This window comes from Malaclemys terrapin, chromosome 13 (genome assembly GCF_027887155.1).
Source record: "Malaclemys terrapin pileata isolate rMalTer1 chromosome 13, rMalTer1.hap1, whole genome shotgun sequence".
Taxonomy (NCBI): Eukaryota; Metazoa; Chordata; order Testudines; family Emydidae; genus Malaclemys; species Malaclemys terrapin.
In genome coordinates, this window is record NC_071517.1 from 11,879,244 (window position 1) to 11,904,338 (window position 25,095).

At 41.7% G+C, this 25,095-nt stretch overlaps 1 protein-coding gene across 1 annotated transcript in view; it reads left to right on the forward strand.

The window, feature by feature from the left end:
• The window catches only part of CA10 (carbonic anhydrase 10), a 332,189-nt gene that overhangs the window by 39,227 nt on the left and 267,867 nt on the right, over nucleotides 1-25,095 (forward strand). Inside the window, exon 3 of the mRNA XM_054046565.1 lies at nucleotides 13,238-13,312. Within this exon, the coding sequence (XP_053902540.1) occupies nucleotides 13,238-13,312 (75 nt within the window). The remainder of the gene's footprint in view (nucleotides 1-13,237; nucleotides 13,313-25,095) is intronic.

Consider the following 25,095-nt stretch of genomic DNA (forward strand, 5'->3'; position numbering starts at 1 on the left):
TTCATGTGGTCTGTGTAAGTTTTATGGTGTCCTTAACTATTTGCTTCCTATTGCTTGGACTTAATGATGTGACTTGTGAGTACATTGTTAGTGCTTTGTAACAATACCTCGTTTGTGAGACCCAGGGCCAGAATCTTTGCTGGTTCCAGCTTCTGCTCAGGGCTGTCTAGGAGTTATTTATTCTGGAGGGTTGCTCTAACCTGCCTCAGCTGGCTGTGATCTCCAGGGGGACTGTTTGCCAATTGAAGATAGTCAGAGCACAATGTACTCTGTTCACTCTTCTTCCCCACCCCCAGTAATATACCTCTGTTCTCCTCAATTCTTGAAATGATTGGAGCAAAGGAAACCAATGTGATTTTGATAGCACCAAATTGGCCACATGGGCCTTCAGTTTTAGTCCTAGAGGAATTGTTTGTTAGGCCACCAATCACATAGTTCCATGGTCCGATTAGTGCACCTAAATCCTGTAGTGCTGAAACCCAATGGACCTCATTCTCATTTACGTTGAAGGCCCTTTATACCACACTGGCAGTGGAAAGGGGGCCTTCAATAGAGTAACTGTAATTTATTTCCACTTTAAGGCCCCTTCACACTGCCAGAATGGTATAAAGGGCCCTTAGTGTTAATGAGAATCCAGGACCAATATCTTGGCTTTTGAAAGGTCATCGCAACATTAGAAATGTCATTTTGGCCCACTTGAGCGCTATTCTTAGGCTTTTAGGCTATTAAAGGTGTTTCTAGTAACAGTGGGGCTGGTTTCCTGGATAGGCTCTTTAAAAGGACCATATGGTTGATACCCTTGCTCACACAGAGTAGTACTTCACTCCACAAACACTCTGATTAAGCCAGATTTTCCAGTGTATTGAAGTCACGTCCAGCAGCCTTTTCAACAAGGGAGTGATTAGCACTAAGAAACTACAATAAGGGAGGACAAAGAGCTACTGCAGCTATGTTGATGACATTCTCTTCACAAATTTTGATGGTTCCAATTTTCTGTCTCTACACCAGCACCTGAACTAATTCCGTATCTTGGCTTCTTCTCTGAAATTAGGTTCCTTTATGAAGCTAGCAAAGCTGGTATTACTTGGTCAGAATAATGTTGGTTTTTTTAATTTTTGTGATCTTAAAAAAAGCCAGGACATAAGCTTTAAGTGCTGGAGGATTTAGGCAGTCTGTTGGACTGTGAGATGATTTGGATTGGTGCCATGAGTGTCAAATGTGTAGTATGACTAAAAACCTAGGCCTATCTAACTAATTCAGTATGATCAAAATCATTTTTCCACCTCTGTGCTCTTACCTTTTGAGGGATTTTGTTGTTATATGGTTTTGTTGGCATATACTAGATAACTTTTCCTATTCTGAGACAGTGCATCTTTTTGCATTAGTTACAGCTAGTAAAACAGACAATTATTGCCATCTGGTCTTTATAGTTGTCAGTAGTTCATGTATCAGGTATGCTGCTGTTGTTACTATTTAAGTGTTTCTAGTAACATTACCTAAATATCATTTTTACAGTGTTAGGTAGGTCTTTTCTGTAGAGTCAGCACATAGTAGTTCTTAAGAATGCTTGCTTATGAGTAGAACCCTGCAAATCTGCGGATATTTGCTTTATATCCAAAGAGTATATTTGTGGGCCACAGATGGATGCAGGCCCAAATTTTATGTCTAGAGCCTTACAAATCTGTGGATATCTGCATCCGTGGACCATATCCGCAGATCGTGGATCAGATGCGGATACAAATTTTATAGCCGCGCGGAGCTCTACTTATGAGCTAAGCTGGTCCACAAATCTTTGGGGATGGGTGGACGTGCTATTGACTTCTACTGTGGGTTTTGAGGGCACTTCTTAGTACCTTGCATGAGGCACTCAGCTGTTTGTAGGATTGGGCGCCTAATTTTGATGCCACAGTATTGAAATTATCCCTGAGATGATGTTTTCCCCCAGTTTTCCCAAGTAGTGATAGATACATAGATTCTATGTATAAGATTATAGGACAGGTGAAGAAACCATCTGCATTCACTGTGGCTGAAGAGATTGGAAAAAGAAAGAAAATGCATGTCAGTGACACATGATGGGACACACTTCTGCTTGTATGGAAGGCTGCAATAAGCCATTGATAATTAACTTCCCTGTTGAAAAAAGATATTCTCTGTCAAGGAAAGAACTAAAACAAAGCGGAACTCTGACAAGATGTCAATAGCTCATGTGCCCTCTCAGGCAGGAACTTAAAATGGTTTCCTTGTAAAGGAAGTCCTATTAATTAGCATTAATAATTTATTGAACTATGAAGGCTCAAGGATATTGAGGCCATTTCTTTGAAGTGCTGAGTGCTCCCAGCCCTTATTGAAATGAATGGGAGTTGAGGGCGCTCCGCACCCTATAAGGTCAGGCCTGTTGTGAAGTTGATACCAAAACATGCCTAGCTTCCTTTTATAGCATCATGTTACAAAGCTTTTCAGACATTAAATCTAGGCATGATTGAATAAATTCTCATTCGCTAGGCATTACCCCTCCTTACAGAATACAGGGGGGGCTATTGTGTGATGCATGCAGGCACTGCCACCACAGATAGGAGGGGTACAGCTATCTGTCAAGCAGAAACCTGTGGAAGTGAATCTCGGAGCTTGAACCTACAGAGTCAGGCTCACAGGACTCGTGCTATGGTGCTAAAAATAGCTGCATAGACATTCAGGCTTGGGCTGAAGTTCAGGCTCTGAAGCCTAGGTTAAAGTTGGTTAAAGTACTTGGCTAAAATTTAAAAAATGTCTGCAAGTGACATTTACAAAAACACTTTTGTATCATCACTATGTTACCCAAATACGATTATTTGGAGTGGATAGAACTGCTGTTTTCTGTGTCGTCACATGTATTTGTTAGCCTTGTTAAAAGGAGAGTGGCTTTATGGCAGTGTTTGATGTTTTATAGATGGACTTATGAACAGTATGCAAGATTTCTTGTTAAATTGGATGCAGTGACATAAAATGGTGCACCCCGCCGTGCAATCTGTCCTTTACTTCCGTGGTGTGCTTCAGCACTCAGAGAATTGAGTCCAAAGCATTTTCAGCTTTCTCCAGCTAAAAGCTTGATTTAAGAATTTTGGCTTTATTCATTAATAATGATACCGACACAGAATTTACGTGATGTGGCACATATTTTTTAAGCATGAGCAAAAGTGCTTATTACCAGTTGTGACCAACCAGACCAAACAAGTGCATGTGGGCAGTTTCTAGTAGTAATAAGGTAGTGCTGTACAGTTCTGTAGCACTTGCCATCTAAGGATCTCAGACTCTTTATTAACATTAATGGGCATGATTCTCATTCACACTAAGGCCCATTTAACCCACACAGGCAATGTAAAGCAACTTGAAGTCAGGCGCAGTTGTAATTGACACTCATTTTAAAGGCCCCTTGTATTCTGTCTGGGTGGTGTAAAGGGACATGAGGGTAAATAAGAATAAAGCTCCAATGACTGTAGCCTTGCAGCAACTGAGTAAAATAAAGTATGATTATGGCCGTATCAGGTGGTCATGGGCAAATATAATTTTATAAATTATAACAGAGTCCCAGCTTTGGTTGAACATCTGCCACAGGAGAATAGGGAGCAATTCCACTCCATCATCTCAGGGGGTCAGCTGGTGGCCAGAACTGCTCTTCAAGCATCCTTAGATGCTGCAGACACTACTTGCCCGGTCCATCTGCCTGGCAGTGGTTACGTGCAGGGCATCATGGCTACATCTTTTGGGGTTTTGGAGAGAAGTACAGTACACCATGGAGGACCTCCCCTTCAACAGTCGTATACTGTTCTCGGAAACCATGGGATGAGTCTTTGCACACTCTAAAGGACTCTTGGGCTACTTTATGGTCTCTGGGCATTAAAGTTTATACATTTATAATGGAGATATCCTATCTCCTAGAACTGGAAGGGACCTTGAAAGGTCATCGAGTCCAGCCCCCTGCCTTCACTAGCAGGACCAAGTACTGATTTTGCCCCAGATCCCTAAGTGGCCCCCTCAAGGATTGAACTCACAACCCTGGGTTTTGCAGGCCAATGCTCAAACTACTCTACAGCTACAAATGAGAAAAGGTTTAGTAGGTCACAGACTGCCCAGAGATAACATCCTGCTCAGTTTTTCGGGTTCCATAGATCCACTGAACCTTCCTAGAAAGATACATGGATTTCAGAGAAAGAGGGTTGTCCAACCATCCTCCATGATCACCCAGCCACCTTCAAAGCAACAGTTGTGATAGGTTGGTCCAGAGTTTGAATTCTGCCATACCTCTGGATTTACAGCTGTTTCCATTAGCTCTCCTCTCCTTGGAAAACCGCCTTGCCTATTTCCAGCATTCTTGAAGATGGATTGCTACAGACATGTGGGTCATAGAGGTGATGACATTGGGCTATGCCATCCATTTTATGTCACGCCCTTTCCCCATCCATCTTCAGGGATCTCTCTCAGGCTTTTATTGAGCCAATAAGTGAACTCTCCTTTAGTTAGAAGCTTCAGAGCCAGTTGCTGCTCCTCACAAGGGCAAGGGATTTTACTCAAAGTATTTCCTTGTCTCAAAGAAAGATGGAGGGTGGAGACTGATCTAAGACTTCTAAGCAAGTTTGTAAAGTCTCAAAAGTTCAGGATGCTAATTCTGGCAGCTATAATTCCTTCACTACAGAAAGGAGATGGCTTTTTCAGCCTTGGACCTACAAAATGCCTATTTCCATATAGTAATACACCCATTGCACAGGAAATACCCACGCTTCACTATAGGTCAGGATCATTTCCATTACCCAGGGCTTCCCTTCAGCATTTTGTTGACCCCAGAGGCATTCTCAAAAGTCCTGGCAGTAGTGGCTGCTTACATCAGACAAGAAGTGATCCTAGTCTTCCTGAATCGTAATGATTGGCTCCTCTAGAGCTGTTCCTATGAACTAGTGCTCTCTTTTACATAGACAGCCCTTGCTCTGTTCTAGGAGCTGGGTCTGCAGCAGCTGAATGTAAAAAAAAAACTCCACACGAACTCCTGTACAGAAGATACAGTTTATAGGGCCATATGTGGACTTGTTGGCAGCTAGCGCCTACCTTCCCTTAGACAGATTTGTAACCTTGTCAGGTCTGGTATGGATGATTCAAGGAAGCTCTTGAACCACAATAAGGAATTCTCTTCAGTTCCTGTGATGCATGGCAGCTTGCACCTTTGTGACAGATTACGTGAGGCTGTCTCTCCACAGCTTCCAGAGTTGGTTCAGAATGACTTATTCTCCCCTCAAATACATCTTGGAGAGACTGGAAACAGTTCCTCTACATGTGAGAGACTTGTGGAAGGATCAACTCAGTGTTCCTTTCTGTCACCCAGCCACATCAGTGACTTTAACTACAGATGCATCACTGTTGGGATGGAGAGCCCATCTCAATACCCTCACGGCCAATGGACAGCTCAAGAAACCAGTCTCCACATCAATCTGTTGGAACTCAGGACTGTCAGAAATGCTTGCCTTCATTTCTACCTCTCATCGGGGCCAATCAGTAAGTCATGATTAAAGTTGAGATTTTGTCATGGATATTTTTAGTAAAAAGGTCATGGGCAATAAAGAAAAATCCATGGAAGCCCATGACCTGTCCCTGACTTTTACTAAAAATATCCATGCTAAAATGGGAAGGGACTGGACAGCTGCAGGGTGGCTCGGAGCTCTGGGGCCCCCACCACCCGTGGGAACTCAGAGCTCCAGGGTCCCACTGTTCCCTGCAGTGGGGAGCTGTGGGGATCCCCCTTCCATGGCTGGTGGGGAGCTGTGGGGGTCCCCCGGCCACCACAGCTGGCGGGGAGCTGCCGGGCTATGTCTCTGGGCATATCTACACCTACAAATGAGAAAAAGTTTAGTAGGTCACAGACTGCCCAGAAATAACATCCTGCTCAGTTTTTCGGGTATCCCAAATTCCCTGCTGCAGCGGCTGGTGGGGAGCTGCGGGGTACCCCCCTGTCTCCCAGTGTTGCCTGGAGCTGCAGAATACCCCTCCCTGCTGCTGCCACCATAGCTGGGAGCTTGGGGCCTCGCTGCCTCAGGTCGCAGGGGTACCTTACAGCTCCCTGCCACTGCTGGAGGCAGTGGGACCCTTCAGCTCCCAGCTGCCACAGCTGAAGTCACAGAGGTCTTTGGAAGTCACAGATTCCATGACTTCTGCGACCTCTGTCACAAAACCGTAGCCTTAGTCATGATGGATAACATATCTTGCATGTTCTTGCTCCTCCCTGCTTGTTGATATAGATCCTCCTCCCTGTGCACCGAAGCTATGAAACTATGCATACCTCATCAGAATCAAATTTTGCAGGTATTCAGAAATCCATAGCTGATGTCCTCAGCAGACACTTCACAGGATTGTGAATGGAAGCTAGACATCCAGGTTCTCCGCAGCATATTTCTAAGATGGTGAATGGTAGAGGCGGATCTCTTCACAGCCTCCAGGAACAGGCACTACCCGCTTTTCTGCTCAAGAAGGGGCCTGGGCCACCACTCTTCGGCAGATGCCTCTCCTCTATCTTGGAAGAAGAGTCTGTTCTGAGTGTTTCCTCTAACGCTGCTGCTGATAAGGGTGATAAGATCAGACAGGCCAGAGCCAGAGTTATCCTTATAGTGCTGACATGGGTGAGACAAACTTGGTACCCTTACTTGCTTCACTTATCTGTCTAACCATCGTTCAAACACCCCACTGTTCCTCATCTCCTGACACAGAATGCGGGTTGTGTGCTTCATCCCAGCCTAGTATTTCTCCACATGGTTCCTCGATGGTTCACAGGGTTAGAATCCTCTTGCTGTACAGAAGTACAGAAGGTGTTACTGAATAGTAAGGGATCAACCCGCACTACTTACCTGCAAAAATTCTTCCTTTGGTGGTGATGGTCACTGCCTCCTGCTTGATTCAGTGCCACTTTGTCATTCTGGATTATCTGTTGGACCTAAAGAAATCAGGGTTATCAGTTAGTTCAAGTAAAGTCCCTTTGGCTGCAGTAGCAGCCTTTTATATTCTGGTAGAAGGATTCTCTGTATTTGCTCACCTGTTATCCTCTACGCTTATTAAAGGTTTGGGGAATCTCTATCCACAGATTAGAAACCCTACTCCGACCTGGGACATAACCTGATACTCAGTTACCTTATGAGATCTCCACTCAAATGAAACAGGGAACGGGTTCCCATTGGTTTATCTATGAAGACAGCCTTTTTAGTAGCTATCACATTGGCCCTTGGGGCAGGGAGATTGGAGCCTCGAAGACAGATCCCCCCCGCCCCCTTTATGGTATTCTTTAAAGAGAATGGCTCTTTACATCTACACCCTAAATTCTTACCTAAGGTTCTTTTGGAGTTCCACCTCAATCAATCCCATCATTGACCAGTGTTTTTCCCCAAACCACATAGTTCTCTACAGGAATCCTGTTTATATACCCTGTATGTTAGAAGAGTGTTGGCCTTCTACTTAGATAGGGCCAAGCTATTTAAGAAGTCATCTAGGCTCTTCATTTCCTTCATGGATAGATCCATGGGGTCCTCGATCTCTATTCAGAGACTATCGAGATGAATATCTGGATGTATTATCAGTTGTTATAAATGCTGCGGGCATTCATTTCCTCCCCCACAAAAGGGTGATAGTACATTCAACCAGATCACAGGCTACATCTGTGGCATTACTGAAGAATGTACCTGCATCTGAAATATATAGGGCCGCTACATGGATTTCAAACGTTCTTCCCTGATCCATGCTGTCAGATCTGATGCAGCGCTTAGTTCTGTAGTATTCAGTTCTGAACTCTATTTTGAAGCTCCCTCCTCCATCTGGGGTACTGCTTGGAAGTCCCCTGAAGGGAAACACCACAGGGACACTACTTGAAGAAGAGGTTACTCGCTTTGTGTGGTAGCTGTAATTCTTTGAGATGTGTCCCCTTATGGGTGCTCCACTATCTACCCTCCTTCCCCTCTGCTTTGGACTGTTCCTTAGGGGATGTTTGGGTGGAGAAGGAATTGACGGCGGGTTGCCCATGCAACATACCTTTTTACTCCAAAATGAGATGCATCTGCAGTAGTCTGATAAAATGAAAGCCCTAGGTATGTCATATCTCTTCTGTATAAATATCCTACTTCTACACTGCTGTGTTGAAAGGGGTCTGACATAATGGCAGAATACCATGTGACAGACCCAGACCAGTGGGGTACAGGAGTCTGGTAGAGGGCAAATATACTGGTCACTGGATGAGTAGTTTTCTGTTCCCTGAGTGACCAGAGCAGGGGCTGCACTAGAGTAATCAGGAACCTGCTAGAACCAGTTCAGGCAGGCTAATTAGGACACCTGGAGCCAATTAAGAAGATGCTGCTAGAATCAATTAAGGCAGGCTAATCAGGGCACCTGGGTTTTAAAAGGAGCTCACTGCAGTTTGTGGTGAGAGTGTGAGGAGCTGGGAGCAAGAGGCACAAGGAGCTGAGAGTGAGAGGGTGTGCTGCTGGAGGACTGAGGAGCACAAGTGTTATCAGACACCAGAAGGAAACTCCTGTGGTGAGAATAAGGAAGGTGTTTGGAGGAGGCCATGGGGAAGTAGCCCAGGGAGTTGTAGCTGTCATGCAGCTGTTACAGGAGGCACTATAGACCTCTGCAATCCACAGGGCCCTGTGCTGGAACCTGGAGTAGAGGGTGGGCCCGGGTTCCCCCCAAACCTCCCAATTGACCTGGACTGTGGGTTCTTCGAGAGGGGAAGGTCTCTGGGCTGTTCCCCAACCCACATGGTGAATCTCTGAGGCAAAAAAATCCGCCAATAAGCGCAGGACCCACCAAGATAGAGGAGGAACTTTGTCACAACCAACACAGCTACTTATGTTCAGAGACCACTGATGTCAAAACACTGAGAAAGAGGGGGAGCTTTGTGGCAAGTGGAGATCATTGCAACATCCTGCCACCCTTAAAAGGAAACAGGAATGTAGCACTTTGGATTGCATCTGCAAATGGCGTTTACAGACGACAATGCTGATGCTAGCAGTGCTCTTGGGAAAATACTTCTGTGCATAGTCTGTTCCTAGAGGCAGATGGTCTCTCCTAATTGCCAGTAGCTTTTATGGTGGACCCACGGATTCAGTGATGCTTCCCAAGATGGGGGGAAGTCCTAAAGGTTCTGTACAATATACTGATTTAGGTATTTTGAAATGAGTCATCAGATTAGATCTGTGAGCAGATCAGAAATGAAAATTTGTGGATTCTTAACTTTCCTCACAAATACATAGTCTCCTTCTAAACTTTTCCCCTTCATCATTTTTATAGTGTAGGTAATACCACAAAGAAGAAGCTAGTCTCAGAAGTGTGTAATACAACCCTACAATGGATAAAACTGACACCACCATTAATTACAGTAATCTGAAATTTAGATGGGAATTCAATTTAAATATCGCTTTCATCAGTGAGCACTGAGGAGGAATTCTACAAACACCTTATCACATGGCTTCAGCTAGTTCAATATGTTACATCAAATGCACTGGGCTTCAAGCAGACAGCTCAAACGTTACCTCATCCAATTCTTAATTGGGCACGTGCCGTGGAGTTGCCTAAGGATACAGTCTATATGGCTTGAAGAACTCAGTGTAATGAACTAATGTTGGGAAAGGGGAATAACTTAATCCATAATTTTAGTATTTCTATTTAATTTAGTTTAAAATTGAGCATTTATTATGTAAGTACGTGAAATGGATTGCACAAGGAATATTTTGGGTGAAGACATTTTTGCTACGTTGGTGGTCGCATCCATATTCCCCACTGTTAAAAGATGGCTTTTTTTTTTTTTTTTGGCGGAGCTGGAAAGTTGATTGATGTTTTGACCAAAGTAAGGCTCATAGGCTCATAATTAACAATTAGGGTGGATGGAGGAATTCCTGGAAATAAAATATAGATATGGCAGAAATTTCAACTAGTGGCCAGAATTGTGCGAAACTTTGTCATTCCAGATAGTCTCTTTTCTTTCATCTCCTTGTATGTTAATTTCATGTACCCATAATTTGAATGTATGGATTCATTCCTTTGAACTGTGCAGTTTTTCATTTTGTTTTTGGATGTTTCCACATACTGCATGCGCATGCATACATATATACATACATATATAGTATAGAGTCTTTCCATAAATTAAATAGTGCAAAACACTGAATGCGAGTGGGGGATGGAACCTGGGACCATTAGTGGCAAAACCTGAGCTTAAAGGAGTGACTCCTTTATGAGTGAGTAGCAGTCCTTTATCCTTCATAAGGGCCAGCTGCTGGGGCGAGACATGATCACATGCATTTAAGCAGTGTATGAAATGAAGTGCCCAATTATTATGGCAATGGAAACCTAGAAATACCTAAATAAATAAACCCAGGGGTCTCATTTATGTGACACAACAGTGTAGGAGTTGTGATAAAGTATATGGGGTCGTACATTTCTATTTTTCCTTTGAGTGGATTAAATGAGGCACACTGAGGAAATTATGCTATTTGCAGCATCATGTAGGCTACAGATGTAAAAAGCCTCATTCCTTGTCTGTAATCCCTAAACTATAAAGTCAGATCTGTTTCTGTGCGGCGTAAGGCCATCATGTCAGATGGGCATGACTGTAGGTAGCATAGAGACCACATACTGGATGTTCATCAGGTGTAAGTATCACAGATAGGATTCCCAGCAAGGAGCGTCCATATGCCGGTTCATCTTTATTTTAGAGTCCTGTGTTTACAGCACGGTTCCATTTCTAATCCAGCTTTGGGTGTGATTAAATTTCAAAAATAAAGAACAGATTCCTTGCTTATCAAATAAGACCTTTTGCTTCATGCAGATTGACACGTTGGGTTAGGAGGGAAGGGTTTTGGAACGCCTCCCCCTCCCCCCCCCCTCCATTCTGTGAAATGAAGGCTTCATGAGTCTGTTTTTCCCATTCCATTGCAAGTCCCTGTAGGATCTGTCAAAACAGGTCTCTGGCACCAGGGCTTACTTTAGCTGCGCAGCGGAGTGCAAAGTCATGTTCAGTGATTCTCTGCACAACTTTTGCATGATGTTGTGCCTCAAGTGGTATTAAATGTTGAGGTTTCAGGGTTCAAGCAAGAACATGGCGCTGGGGATTGTCTCCCTAGCTGCCCTCCGACAGCAACACCACTGCCTTTTGCTTGATTTCCTCAGTGGCTACAGACTGCTGTAATACAACAATGGCCCCAGCAATGCTCTTGCCTTATCTCAAATGTTTTAAATGGCTGTGATACAGTATCTCAATGTACTTTGCTTCCTTAACTACTTTTTATACGTGTAATTTTCATGTGTACTGATCTGATATCTGTGGAATGCACGGAGTGATGCCAGGTCATGCCCTTCTACTGTAGCTGAAACAGTTGCACAGACATTCAATTATTTAGTACAAAGCCTTGATAACCTAGTTTTCTTGTTCATTTCACACAGCTGAGAATGATGGCTTTCCATGTTAATGCAGAAAAGTTTAAAAGGATGGCAAATATTTTACTTTTTCTGGTATTAGCTTTATTAAATGGAAGGACACGACACAACAGAATCAGTGTGTTTGTGTGTTTTTGGTACATTAGTTTTATGGTATTGATGATTCTATTAAACAATTACTTTTTTTTTCCCCCTCTGGATGGTCTGAAATTGATCACTGCTTACAATTTTAGGGTTGGCTATAAAATGAGTAAGATTGGTGGTTTCTCTGTTCTATGTATAAATTGGTTATAATAAATAATTTCCATGTGTATATAGTGCCCTTCATCCCAAAGATCTTTATAAGGTGTGTGTGTGTGTGAGAGAGATTTTAAATAGGCGGAATAATTCCTAGTTTTGATTTGGAACTCCCTCCACTCTTGCTGAAGAATCGTGGAATTTTTAATAATGGTGAATACCATGCTATTAGATCTTCTCTGAAAGGCATTATCAACAGCAGTTCTCAGAACCCCTTAGTACTAATGGGGAGACCTGGTCTATGCTGACTTGGAGGCAAGACCATCTCCTGATGGACAGTGTCTCTAGCTTCTTGTAGCTGCTGTGAATTTATGGAGGTCTTCATCCAAATAGTGATGTAGCTTGACCCTAGTGAGGCATCTGTCCTGCAATATGATATACATAGGTTTGAATCTTGTGCCTGTATGGACCTCCGCTCCAGATCTTCTGGAATACACAGGCAGAGGGGTTCTCCTGTACAGATCAGACTGCAGGATCAGGGATAACATTTATGATCTGAATACTTGATATCCAGATAGTACAATTGTGAGCTCATTGGGGCAGGCACTGTCATTGTCTATATGTATATACAGTGCCTAATACAGTGAAGCCCCACCTGGTTTGAGGTCTCTAGACTGCGATAGAAATGTTGAATAATGATCTATAAAATGTAAAGAGTGTCCAGTGGAATAGCAATTCCATTAAATGTTTCCTGTCTTATTGACACAGCCCCTGTACTGCAAGCACCGTGAGTCCCCCACACAACTCCTATGCTAAAATGGCTGTGCTTTGGTTTCTCATAACCAGAAGATTTCTGTCTTTGTCGGTATCATTAACTGAGTTCGGTTTTACTCTTGCTTCTGCTGTTTGCAATCAGTCACTTAAATTGTCAAGAGAAACCAAATAAATACTGCTTATATGACTGACAGAACAATATGTAATGATCCTCGTGTTCTATCCTTTTTGATTAACTGAAAAGTCCTGGAAGTTTCTGAACATAACAGACCTATCGATACAGAGACAATTGGCCATTCTTTAATGATTTTCTTGACTCATAGTCAATGCAGTGTTCCGTTCCCTCCCACGCTGCTTCCCTCCAGCCCAGAAGAGGCTGTATTTTGGTGGTTCTGTATGAAGCAATACACGTATGCGTGAAGCACTTTGAAATTCTTTAAGATGTAATATTGTAATGAACTAGATACAGTAGTGTGGATGTGCGTATATAGAAAATTCAATCACGCCAATGTCCTCTAGTGGATGTGGATTCAGAACTGCTCAGTGGTGTGCAATAGACTCAGTGTTGCTAACAGGGGTCCTCTGTTAGCTTAGGTAGTAGGGATCTGCACAGGACTATCTGAGTTTTAGCTCCACTGCTGCCATGAAGTTCTGAGTGTCCATCATAAGAAGTATAATGACTGCTGTGACATCCTAGGTCACTATAGATTTGTCATTTTTTAGAGTTTTGAAATTGCTTGTATTATTGAGGTTTTCTTAATGTTTTATGGTTTCTTTGGTTGTTTCCTTCTAGCTCAACAGAATTCACCAAAAATCCATGAGGGCTGGTGGGCCTATAAAGAGGTGGTCCAGGGAAGCTTTGTTCCAGGTAAGTGCAATTTTAAAGTCTTAGCTTTTAATATATAGTTTTGTTTTTACATTACACAGTGGACAAATACATCTGTACACAACAACGCATTAGAGTGAATGATGTAAAGTTTTTATTGGTGTGAAGAACATTGCTCTCTTCTTTCAGCAGAAGGTGCACAGTTACTGATGCCATTGTTATCTCTTGGTGGTGACTGTTCTCATGCAACTTTCTCAAAATTCACATTCAGTTCACTTGTGAAGAAAAGAGAGGACTGTTAAGTCTGACTGTAAATTGTCTGAATTTAGCATATGGATACGAGACTGTGTTAGGCAAAGCAATTTCTACACACCTAATAGTAAACTAACAAAGGCAAAGTGAGGAAAACATAACCCTAACATGTAAGTGTCTAGTATTTTATTATGCAAGCGTCTTTTATTTCAGTAAAAAAAGAACACCATGGAAAGGGAACGTTGAGTAAGGCAGTGCCGCGAAGTGATTACATTAGTTATTAGTAAACAATCAATGTGAGTGTAGAACAGGCTAGATGGATCTAAGCAAGCAGCACCTTGGGAATATAGGCAAAAGTAAAATTCAAATCAGTTGAGTCCAGGTATAAGCAAAACATTAAAAGTAACCCAGAAACACAAAAGTACAGGGTAGTCAGAATAATGGGATACAGCTTCAGTAGAGGCCCCAGTGGTAAGATACTGTAAGTAGCTTAAGCTTAAAGATGAGAATTTTTCTTTCTCCTAACTGTTATATATGTAGAAATACATATGACATGTTGTGGGCTGTTCAGTGGTTGAAGTGTGCGTGATAACTGTGTGGGGAAGGTAAGAGTGAAAATTGCAGGATGTATCTCTGTTAGCAAGTGAGACAATTTTAACCTGTATTTGACGCAACAACCTCAGGAAATGTTTTCCTCGAAACAGATAGAACTCCCTGTAATGACTGGCGCTTAATTAATGATGCTACTGATGGAACGGTCTGATTTATGTGCTGCTTCTGTAATTGTTAGTTCAGTAGGACTGGAGACTTAAGGGTAAGGTAAGATAAATGGTTCATGGAGCAGGGGTGTTCATTATGGTTCAGTTCTTTAACCTCCTGCTATCACTGTGGACAAAGGTATGAAGTAGATGGCTAAAATGCCAACTGTTACCATTATTGTTACTATATTTATTTTAAGTGTCAGTCTGTTTTTTTTAATCTGATTCAAATATATGTCTGCCCACATTTTTCTGATGGAATCAGGTCACAGCAGGGACAGTGTTTTATGACACTATCACAGTACCAAAACTTCCACATATACCTTTTTCTCAGAGAGCTAGAAAATCTCAAGTTGTGCAAGGCTTTTTTTTTTTCTTTTTTCTTTTTCGCAAGAATCTGCAATTTGATCAGGTATCAGATTTCTCCATTGTTATGGCAACAGCTATGATTTGAGGATCAGATTAGAAATAACATCCCAAGGGTGCTAAATTATCTTGATGTATGTGATAGTATAAATGAAACAGAACCTATTAAACCAGGGATTTCTGGACATGAAATCCATGCACCATACAAAAAGCAGCATCTGCAGACTTTAAACTTAATTACATACTGATGTGGTGTAAAGCAACTTTTCAGAGTCCTTGGAAGTTTTTTTTTCTGGATCATCAAGTACCTGGAACTATATTGTTATGCATACTCAGATGCTAAGGTCAGTAATGGAAAATAACTTGGAAGTTATAACAACCTGTATTCAGCAGAGAACTTCAACTTGGCTTTCCCTACTATGCAGATTGCCTAGCAGGTCCATAATAGATGTAGGATGGTTCTCTTCCCAATACGTATGTGGGAATCGTTAAGAATGAGACTCTGCCATTCTGTACTTTCTAAGCATTCCAGTTTAGCTTCTCTGAGTTGAAATAGTTTAATTGCTAATAAACTAATTCATGTAAAGAAACCAATTTGATCTGAAGCCAAATAATGCTGTTACATACTGGTGAGGTTTCAGTCTTTAAGAGCTCAAAATATCTAATCCAGAGAGCCTTCCAAATACCCAGAGCCGAATCAGGAGGAGGTGGCCATAGTTGGAGACATAAAGAGTTAAGAGGTGCCAGAACAGCATGGAGAGAGACATCCGTCTGGAAGTCTTGGCCTATTTAACAGATCCCCTAAATATTCAAAAAATATTGAATATTGAACTTAACTAAGAATAAGTCACCAGAAAAAATAAATTTGGCCCAGAGAGACAAATATGAACTATTACGTTTAATGGCTCATTGAAATAGCACGCTGGAAAGTAAAGCAGCACGGATCACTCAGGTGCACTGGTTATAGAGAGACTGTCAGGTTTCTTCCAGAAACTTGACACCTCTGACAAGGTCAGGCTGCAAAATCTTATTGGGGGGTTCCAGAAAAAAGGCTGGGATCAAATTTTCAAATGTATCCAAGTTCCATTTTCCAAAGTGACTTAGGAGCTTAAATCCCATTGATTTTCAGTGGGGTTTAGGCTCGTAAGTGTCTAAATGACTTTTGAACATGGGGGACTTAGGCTGCTCTGTCACTTAGTATCTCTTGAAAATGTTACCAGGGATCATACTTTGTCACACATTGTATTTATTATCAGCCAGCTAGTGCTGAGATCAGTCAGAGAACTCCAAATAATTATGTCCATGATTTCAAATGTTGATGTCTAAAAATGGGCTTTTTAAATGCATATTTAGGTGCCTGAATTGAAATTAGAGGCCAGATTTTCAGATGTGCTCAGCACTGAAAAACGTTGCCTCTGATATCTATTTAGGGACCTAAATATGCATTTAGGAGACTAACATAAAACACCCAAGTTAGAATATTCTGGTCCTAGATCTTTCAATGTGATATTCTGTTTCAGATGTGTTTTAAGTAGAGCCCTGTTTTAGTACAGTAGATAGTCTGCATTCATGCTCCAGCTCTTACACAGTTTTATCTTTGGTGAGTACTTTGAAAAATTGAATCATATTTTATAATCCATTTTTGGTGTTGCTTAAAAGGATTACAGACCATCCCACAGAAGGCACCCTTTTTTTTTCTCCACTAAAAGCCAAAAATCTGTTGGGATTTAAAATAAAGCAAATGAAATAGAAAGCAAGAAATGCTCTGAAATTTTACTTAATTTTAAGAACTAAAGTACATTCAACTTTAAAGAATGTGCAGGAATGGAGAAGTAGAGGAGACTTCTCTTTATGCCTGGGGTATTTGCATAATAATCCACGTTACACATTTTTGATTGATGTTGCATGCTGGAAAGAGTCAGGAGTGCAAAGTAAACTTTGTAACAAAGGTTTACTGTAAACACACACATGATAATAAATATTAGTTGATGTGGGCGGTTTGGTTTTGCAGCCATTATGAACTTATCCCACAGCACTAAAATAGAACAAGCAATTTTGGTTTAGCAGAAACTCTAATGAATATCTTTGAGCCAAATCCTGCCGCATCTCCTTCAGTCCAGCTCCAGAAGGCCGTAAGCACAGCAGAACCTTTATGCTACCCTGTATGTGTGTGGTGCATGGAGTCTCCTCACTCTGGTCTCCACTGCAGCTTTCTCACAGCACTGTGCAAAGAGTTTGGGTAAGGATGAGCCACAGAGTAAGTCAGCTTTAGTGACTCTGGGTTTGTGATTGTGACGATTCACTTGCCAAAATCCCTGCCTTGTGCTGCAGCTTCTATTAGATTATGAGGGCCGTACTAATAGCAATAGTGTTTTTTTAACCAGTTGGAGGGTTCTCTGCAGAGTTATGTTGCACAGTGGTTAGGAAACTAGCCTAGGACAAGGGAGACTTGGGTTCGAGACCCTGCTCTGCCAGTCTTCCTGTGTGACATAGGACAAGTCACTTAATCTCTCCACGCCTCAACTTTTCTATCTGTACAATAGGGAGAACAGCACTCCTACTTCACAGAGGTGTTGTGAGGATAAATGCACTAAAGACTGTAAGGAGCTCAGATAATACAGAAATGGGGGCCATATAAGTACATTAGATATCTAGAAGATACATGGACATGGACTTTGCTTGGGAATCCAGGATCTAGTCCCTTCTGGAAAAGAAGGTAATGCCGAATATTTGTCAATTTTCCTCCTTTTTAAAGGACTTAGATACATAAAAAATATTTTTTTCTTCAGTTGCCAGTTTCTCCGTTGCTTCCTCTCTAGAGTTACACTCTGCTTGAACACAACGTTCAGGACCACTGTTACCTTTATATGGGGGTAGGAAAAAGTCCACGTCGCTGCCTACCAGTGAGCTTTGCTTACGTGCTATATTCTTTTCCTTTCTTATGCTGTACTGCAGTTTGGGTGGCAACACAGGTTTATGAATGTGTGCCATTACATCGAACACCAAACTGCACAAAGTCTGTCGCTATTCTACTGTATGTGTCAAATGGCATCTTTAGGAAAAGCTAGTTAATTTGGTTTTGTGAGTCTTGAAGACTTCACGTCAGATCACTTGGTAATGACACTTTTTTCCCTCTTGATTTGTAAGAAAAATTTGTCAACAAGCAACCTTTTCAGAGAAGGGGCATGTGTAGCGGTGAGAATGAGAGTAACTGTTCTTGTGCTCATGAAAATGCAACTGCTCTTCAAAATATCAGTGAAAGCAAATGCACTATGGGCAGATATCTGTTGCCAATGCACACTCTTAATCCTAGCCCATAATTATATCATCTGATTTCTGGGCATTTCTAATTGGCCTTGGTGACAGGGGATACATTCTCTTGTTTGGAGTAGAGGGGTGTAAAAAATTGTGGATTTCTCCATAGTGCATTCATTTAAAAACATTATCTGATTGAGCCAACACATATCAACTGTTGTCTGCAACCATGCTTTAGTTGCTTCATTCATAAATCGATATTAGTTTGTAAACAGTATTTACATAGAACACTGGGTTGGGTCTATGGTGGCAGTGGTAAGAGCTCACACATCTCATTTATATGATGGTGATAGTGGGAAAACCTGAAGGCCTGTTTGTTTATGGAGCTGTCTAATGGTTTAGTTTTGAAAATTTGAGCTACAGGTTATGTGACTACTCAGTGGCACAATCATCAAATAAACAGTGCTCACCATCAGCAAACAGGCCAGGGAGGGTTGTAACTGGCCATGTGGGTAAACACCATGTGGGTGTTACCCTGATCTGAAAATTGGATTTGGAGATAGAATTTGAGTATTCTGGGTTTTACTAAAAATAGAGTTCCTGCATGCAACACCTCATCCAGGTGCAAGGGTTGCCGTTAAAAAAAGCCAGTGGCTGCACAGTGAGATATGAAATATTGTAATTACAGAGGAAAACAGATATAAGGAGTGACCATAATTTCTTAGGTTCCACTTCATGGTCACTAATAAAGTGTTGACTTTTTAATAGCAACCACTATATCTGGTCTCTTTTGTGAGAATTATGCTAAATTGGGGGGGGAGAGGGAGGACTTCTGTGGGAGTTTTTCATGTACAAGGGCTGCAAAATAAGGCCCTGTGGCTTTTTCTTCGTAATGGGGTTGATGGATGCAGCAGCGTCAGAGTTGAAATGGCTCAAAAAACCACATACCTTGTTCCTCATTGAATTATTGGAGAATTAATTTTCTTTATTTACAAGACAACACAGCAGGCAGTGCAGACTGAAGTTCTTTTTTCAGACTTCTCCAAGAAGCAATCAGACCAGACTACCATTCTTGGGTGAAATTCCTAGCTGCAATAACTTAAGTAGAAATATCGACTAGATAGCTTCAGGTTACATGTGATTAGGCTAGTCCACAAAGAGGTAATCAGATACTTTCATTATTTCTAGAGATCAGAGGCTATTTTTTGGCTCTCTGTCTAAACCCAGTCTGGTTCACCATTGGTTAGGAAGTTAATTCAGTATACAACCTCACACAGGCTTCAGCCTACCAAGTAAAGAAGGTATCCGTTCATCTTGATTACCGATGGTAGAAATAACTTGAGCATAACTTATTTTTGAGCCTTGCTTTACTATAGAAGGGAGCGAGGACTACTCAAGGATAACGCCAGCACTGGTACTAGATTCCCAAAAGATGGTAGAACTCTGGCCTGTTATTTCTCTGCACCATTCAGCAAAGCTACACCCAATCCAAAGGTGGAACATTGGGCATGTGTCTTGTTGGATCTTGGTGGCATTACGCTTGCCTGAGGTATAGTGTACCATTGGAGCCCTTATTGGAGCATTGGGACTCCCCACTGTTCTCTGCTATGGACTCTGGTACTGTACAACAATTGAGCCTTGCATATTCTTCTGCAAAGAGAGTGTCCACCAACCCTTATTCCTGAGTCCTCTCTTCATAGAGAAATCATCATCTGGTGGTTAAAACACAAGACTGGGTCAGAAGATCTGGGTCTTTCGCTTCACTGTGCCACTGACTTACTCTGTTTCTCTTGGGGAAGTTTTCTTCATGCTTCAGCTTCCCATCTGTGAAAGGCATATTGGGTACCTGTCTCGTGGTGGAAGTTGTGAGGTTTAAATCACTAATGTTTGTGAAGCACTTTGAGATACTCAGAGAGGACAAGGTGCACAAAGTTGGTAGTTGTTTCCCAGAGAAAGATTAAAAATGGTTAGTCCTGGGCCCAGTTTTCAAAGCCCCACCTACAACCTTCCTAGTACATCCATGTGTTCTGCGTTGAGACAGCCAGTCCAAGTGTTCTTGATTTTGCCTTTGAAAACTTTATTTTAGAGTATTCTTGAGTTGTCAATGAATGTCTTTATAGATATGTGAAACTGACCCCTGTGTCAAGGTCCAACTTGAGGCCCATGTCGCACTTAAGCCTTGTCTTGACTAATTGAACCAAAATGCTAGATCTGAACACCCCACACACTTTCTGAAAGGGTGAACGTGGTGCTAATGCCGGCCTGTTCTCTAAAGGCTGCATTTCATCGCCAGAAGCAACCATTAGATCATCTAGTCTGACCATCTGCATAACGCAGGCCATAGAATTCCTTCCAGTTGTCATGTGATGAGCCTGCTTGTGTTTGGCGATAACATATCTGCCAGAAAGACATCCAGGCTTGATTTGAAGCCTTCAAGAAGTGGAGAGTGTTGCACTTTCTCATGCATTAGTTGTCAGTACAAACAAGTGCTCTTTGATCAACAGCAGTGTTTGAAATAATCTGCACATGCTCTTCAGAATTAACAAGACTGAGAAGTTTTGAAGAATTAATCATCCTGACTGCCACTTACATATATAATTATTTAGTGGAACGCTAATAGCCCTATTTTTTAGAAGCTGGTATAATGGAACACTCTGTGATGCAGTACGGTTTCTGGAAATCATTCACTTATCGATTGGTGCTTTGGGTAATATGTATAAATAATCTTTCAGTATTGCTTGTCACTTAAAGACAGCTTGGAGGAAGTGAATTTTACAGCAAAAGTTTGTGGGGTTTTTTGTAACTAATTCTTCAGACACAAACAGGACTGTGGAGGAAATCCAAGCCAATTTGTTTTAAAAAGAAAATGATCCACACAGAAATAAGTGCACACTTGTAATAAGTGAAAAATCAGCAACCCATTTTCAAAAGAATTATGGGCACAGTTCCGTCTTTCAGAGCAGTACAGAACAGGAGGAGACTTTTGAGGGGGAAAGGAAATTAGGTGTGAGAGGGCATGTTGCAGGCTCAGTTCTAACCTTAGATATGAAGGTACCTGTTTTATATCTTCTTAAAGAGCTGAACCAAACATTCAGATCTTAATCAAGAATGTCAAAATGCAGTCCTCCTTAAGTGAGCCATCCCTTTGCCCTTAGTGAGATTCAAATGATAAAATCCTGCAGTAACAAACCTTTCATAAAGTGTCTAGACACAGAGATTTGATTCAACCTGTTCACTGATAAGGGTCCCCCACAAATGTCAGATTCATACCTAAACTTTCCCAAGTTTGGGAGCTGTTTGGATCTGAGGGTTTGTTCAAGGCCTGTTTCTCATTTTAAATTCACTATTGTACATGCATGAGCAAGTGCTGTTGTATTGGATGCACTTTGGGCCACATACATGGTTAATACATCATCTAACTAAACTGAGTTGTACGCAGGTCAGTGAACTAATTCTGAATCAGATGTTGGTGGGATTTTTCCCAGAGCAAGGACTATAGGTTTTGGCTTGTCTTTCTAAGCCCCACAATACCATTATGAGGGAGGTATACCCATTTCAGAGATAGATAACTAAGGCACAGAGAGGTTAAGTGACTTGCCTGACATCACATAACAAATGGTGATGGTAGACCTGGTAACCACAGTACACTGCAATACAGAGAGAAGTATATTTTATTATTGACTCTGTCCACTGCTTTCAGCACTCCACCTAAAGGATTTTGAGCATATCTGACTATTTGAAGTTGTTTTCTATATTTACCTGTCTTTAAAATATAAATCTAAATGTGTGATTTAACGAATAGCTGGGAATATAACTCAATAATAGGAGAACATTTTTTATAATGAACCTGACCTTTTGAGATATCCCCAAAGTAATCTGCTGCCTAGTATTTGTGCTATCTATGCTTTATTTCAATTGACAATGAAGTGGGACTCAGTGTTACAGTTATTAGGCAGATCTCCTACTGAAGACCATAAAGAATGCAAGATCATGTCTGGGAAAAACAGACAATTATATTGAAAAGATAAATCTGTAAGTCTTATTCCTTATCAATTCCCATTTTTTTTAAAAAAGGCAATCAAATACAGACAACTCTAAGTGTTCGCTTACATTCAAGCCTCTCATCAGTGTTTTAAGATTTAAAAGTGGAGCTAAATATTCATTGCTGAGAAGTGAGCCTGAAATGAGAATAATTTTACTCTGAGTTGAGTGATTCCTTAATTAAAGCCTAAAGCAATCAACATGGTGCATGTTTCTTTCTTGTAGACTGTCAACAGAAACCCACTGGGATGCTTTGCAGAGTGAAAAGGTCTGGAGGAGATTTGCTAGAAATGAACCTATGAAATGGAGTGAATATTTAAAATAAAACACGCGTAATTTTTTATTAAAAAGAAGTCGCAAATTCAGGCTATAGTAGACAGCTGGGGGAAGGGGGCGGAGATGCGTGCTATAACCCAGGGACCCTCATCAAGAGCACTGCTTGCTGTTGTCAAGGATTCAAATGCAGTAGAAAAGTCTCACCTGATCTGAGCAATCACAATAGTACATGGGATCAGAAAGGCAATTTCTGTGGTAGCAAGATTAGCTTGCTGACTTGCAGCCCTCTTCTGAGCTACTGGGGCCTGATCCTGGGAGATTAATTTAACTGACTAGGTGGGAGTTGAAAGTGCTCAGCAGTTTGCTGGACTTATGCAGGAGTAAATCAGTGATTTACTTTGATGTACTTTAATTAGCGTTTACACAGATGTAGACTGAAGTCGCTGGTGTAAAACCAGAATGTTTGGGATCAGAATCACATTCGTGTTTTCTGTTTTAGGGCTCTTCTCTGCTGAGTTACTAAAAAGAAGGCTTATGTCAAAATTTCCTCCTATTTTATTGTGACCTAATGCTTTAGACCATAGTCCACTTGATTGCTTTCTGTGACTGCAATAGTATTGATTTGGTAGGAAACCATAAATGCCATATTAAATGTTGAAAGAGCTACTGAGGATTCTCATTTCACTTGTCTGAAAAGCCCCTTGTACTATAGCACCTTTACCCAAAAGTGGAGTAAAGTTCAATGTTTGCATCGAACTTCGCTACCTCCAAAATATAAAGGAAGCTGGCTTCCCCGGTGAGTGATTATTACATGCAAATAGCATGCTGTTGTAATGCATGATATGCTGTTGTTTGGAAGCTGTGTAGCTAGTACAGCAGACCTTGTATTACTGCGCAGTTTTGTAATCTCTTCACATGTCTTCATGTAGATCAGGTGATGGGGGAGCTGTGGGAATGGAGTAGCTGGTTTTTATCCCTTTAAAGACTTAATGCATCACATTTTTAGCGCACAGAGCCCACCGCCTAGCTGTGGGCTTGAGAATTTTGCCTTGTTAACTATGATGGAACTTCTGTTTTGTAGCAGTAGGACAGCAATCCTTGATATTTTTTCTATAATATTGTCTAGCAACTACAATAATGGTGGAAACAGCAGTTTGTTACCAAGACAGTAATGTCAGAACTGATGTTTAAAAGGGAAATCACACTTGTAAGAAATAGGATTTGTATGTTTAAAAAAACACCCAGAAGACAAAACCCAGTCTAATACAGTAGCACTACAGGCATTTCAACCATCTCACGAGCATGTTCTCATTGAGTACTATGTAAATGAGCCCTTCTTCGCAGAAGATGTATTTTACATCAGACTGTAGCCGGCTGTTTTGGTTAGTTTTTGCTAGTGGGTAATACGTAACACTTCAGCAAAATTTATAATCCAAACCATTTTATCTTAAATGCTTGTGTAACAATCCTCACCATGGATTGTTGGCAGCATTGAACCCCCCAACTTTCATATACATTATTAAAATGTAGAAGCACAGAACACTTGGCTAAAGGTTAGCTTGGCATCCTGTTAGCTGCCAGGACTACTAAGATGTTTCCTTTTATATTGAGTACCCCCTAGAGAGAGATGGCAGCACAGACTTTACTAGTGTGTTTATAGGTGTGCTGCTTTTTGATCCAATGCTAGCTATTAGGATGCTAATTTTTCTTCCCCTGCTCCTCTATCTCTGCAATGGCTTCCTGCTCCTCCCATAGTACAGTGGACTTTCTTGCTCCTGCTATTCAGTGTCCCACTAGCTTTATATTACCTTGAAAGAGTCCCCTAAGCAACTTTTTTCAGAGCATCATTCCCTGGATTAGCTCTGTAGTTTCCCCCAGGCCATTGTATGGAGGAGGCCGCAAGTAGTGGGATGCATATGGCAGCTGTGGCCTCCCATGCACCCTGCATCAGTTTTTAGAATAAGAAGGCTTCCTAGCTGAGCACCCAGCTGGACTCTTTTGGGGTAGACTATTATGCTGCAGTTGCTCTCGCTGCTTTAGAGTGGTGTCCTAACCCCAGAGGTGCAAGGGGTAGAGAGGAGAAATTTTGGATAAAATGGGAGTAATAACAGTAACTGTAGATGATACACAGAAAGATTGTGTGTGTGTGTGTGTGTGTTGATGGGGGAATGGAGGTGCGTAGTTGCATTATCTCAATCAAATGGCTGTTACATGTAGTAAATACCTCTCTATGCCTGATCCTTTCAGCAGAATCTTTTGCTCATTGTAAGCTTTCCCGTTGTTTGGCACATGCGCCTTTGAGGATACTGTGGTGTTCTAAGCTGAGGACTTGTGTTTATAGACAGGGTCACAGAACTGATCTTCTCTGGATGTTCTGTACTTTTTAACACAGTGTGAAATTATTATAGTGGTGAATAAGGTTCTTATTTAGAAAGAAGTAATTTTTACTCTTTATCATCCCACATTCCTGAGAAACTAGCTCCATTTAGCACTAAAAGAGGGTATAGTGTAGCTGTAAAAGGCAAAGTTGATGGGATGCAGCGGACCTGTGGATACCGCACCCGTGCAACATTCTGGAAGGCATTCTGCGTGCAGAGGACGTCTGCAGGCACAATACCTCCAGGGAAAGCCTTAGTGACTCCTACAGGAGTCGCATGTTCTGGCAGGTAACATGGTGCAGAATGTCCTCCCCCATTCAGTGTCTCCAAACCACTAGCTTGTGCAGAAGGGGGAGACTGAGGCCAGGGCCTCTTTCCCCTTTATGATGTCTAGTTCCATGAGTAGCAAAGTGACTATTCCCTATCCACTCACCACTTGATGAAGGAATGCAGGATTCTGGATGTCCCCTTTGCAGGTGCTGTGGATGGAGGTGTGGGA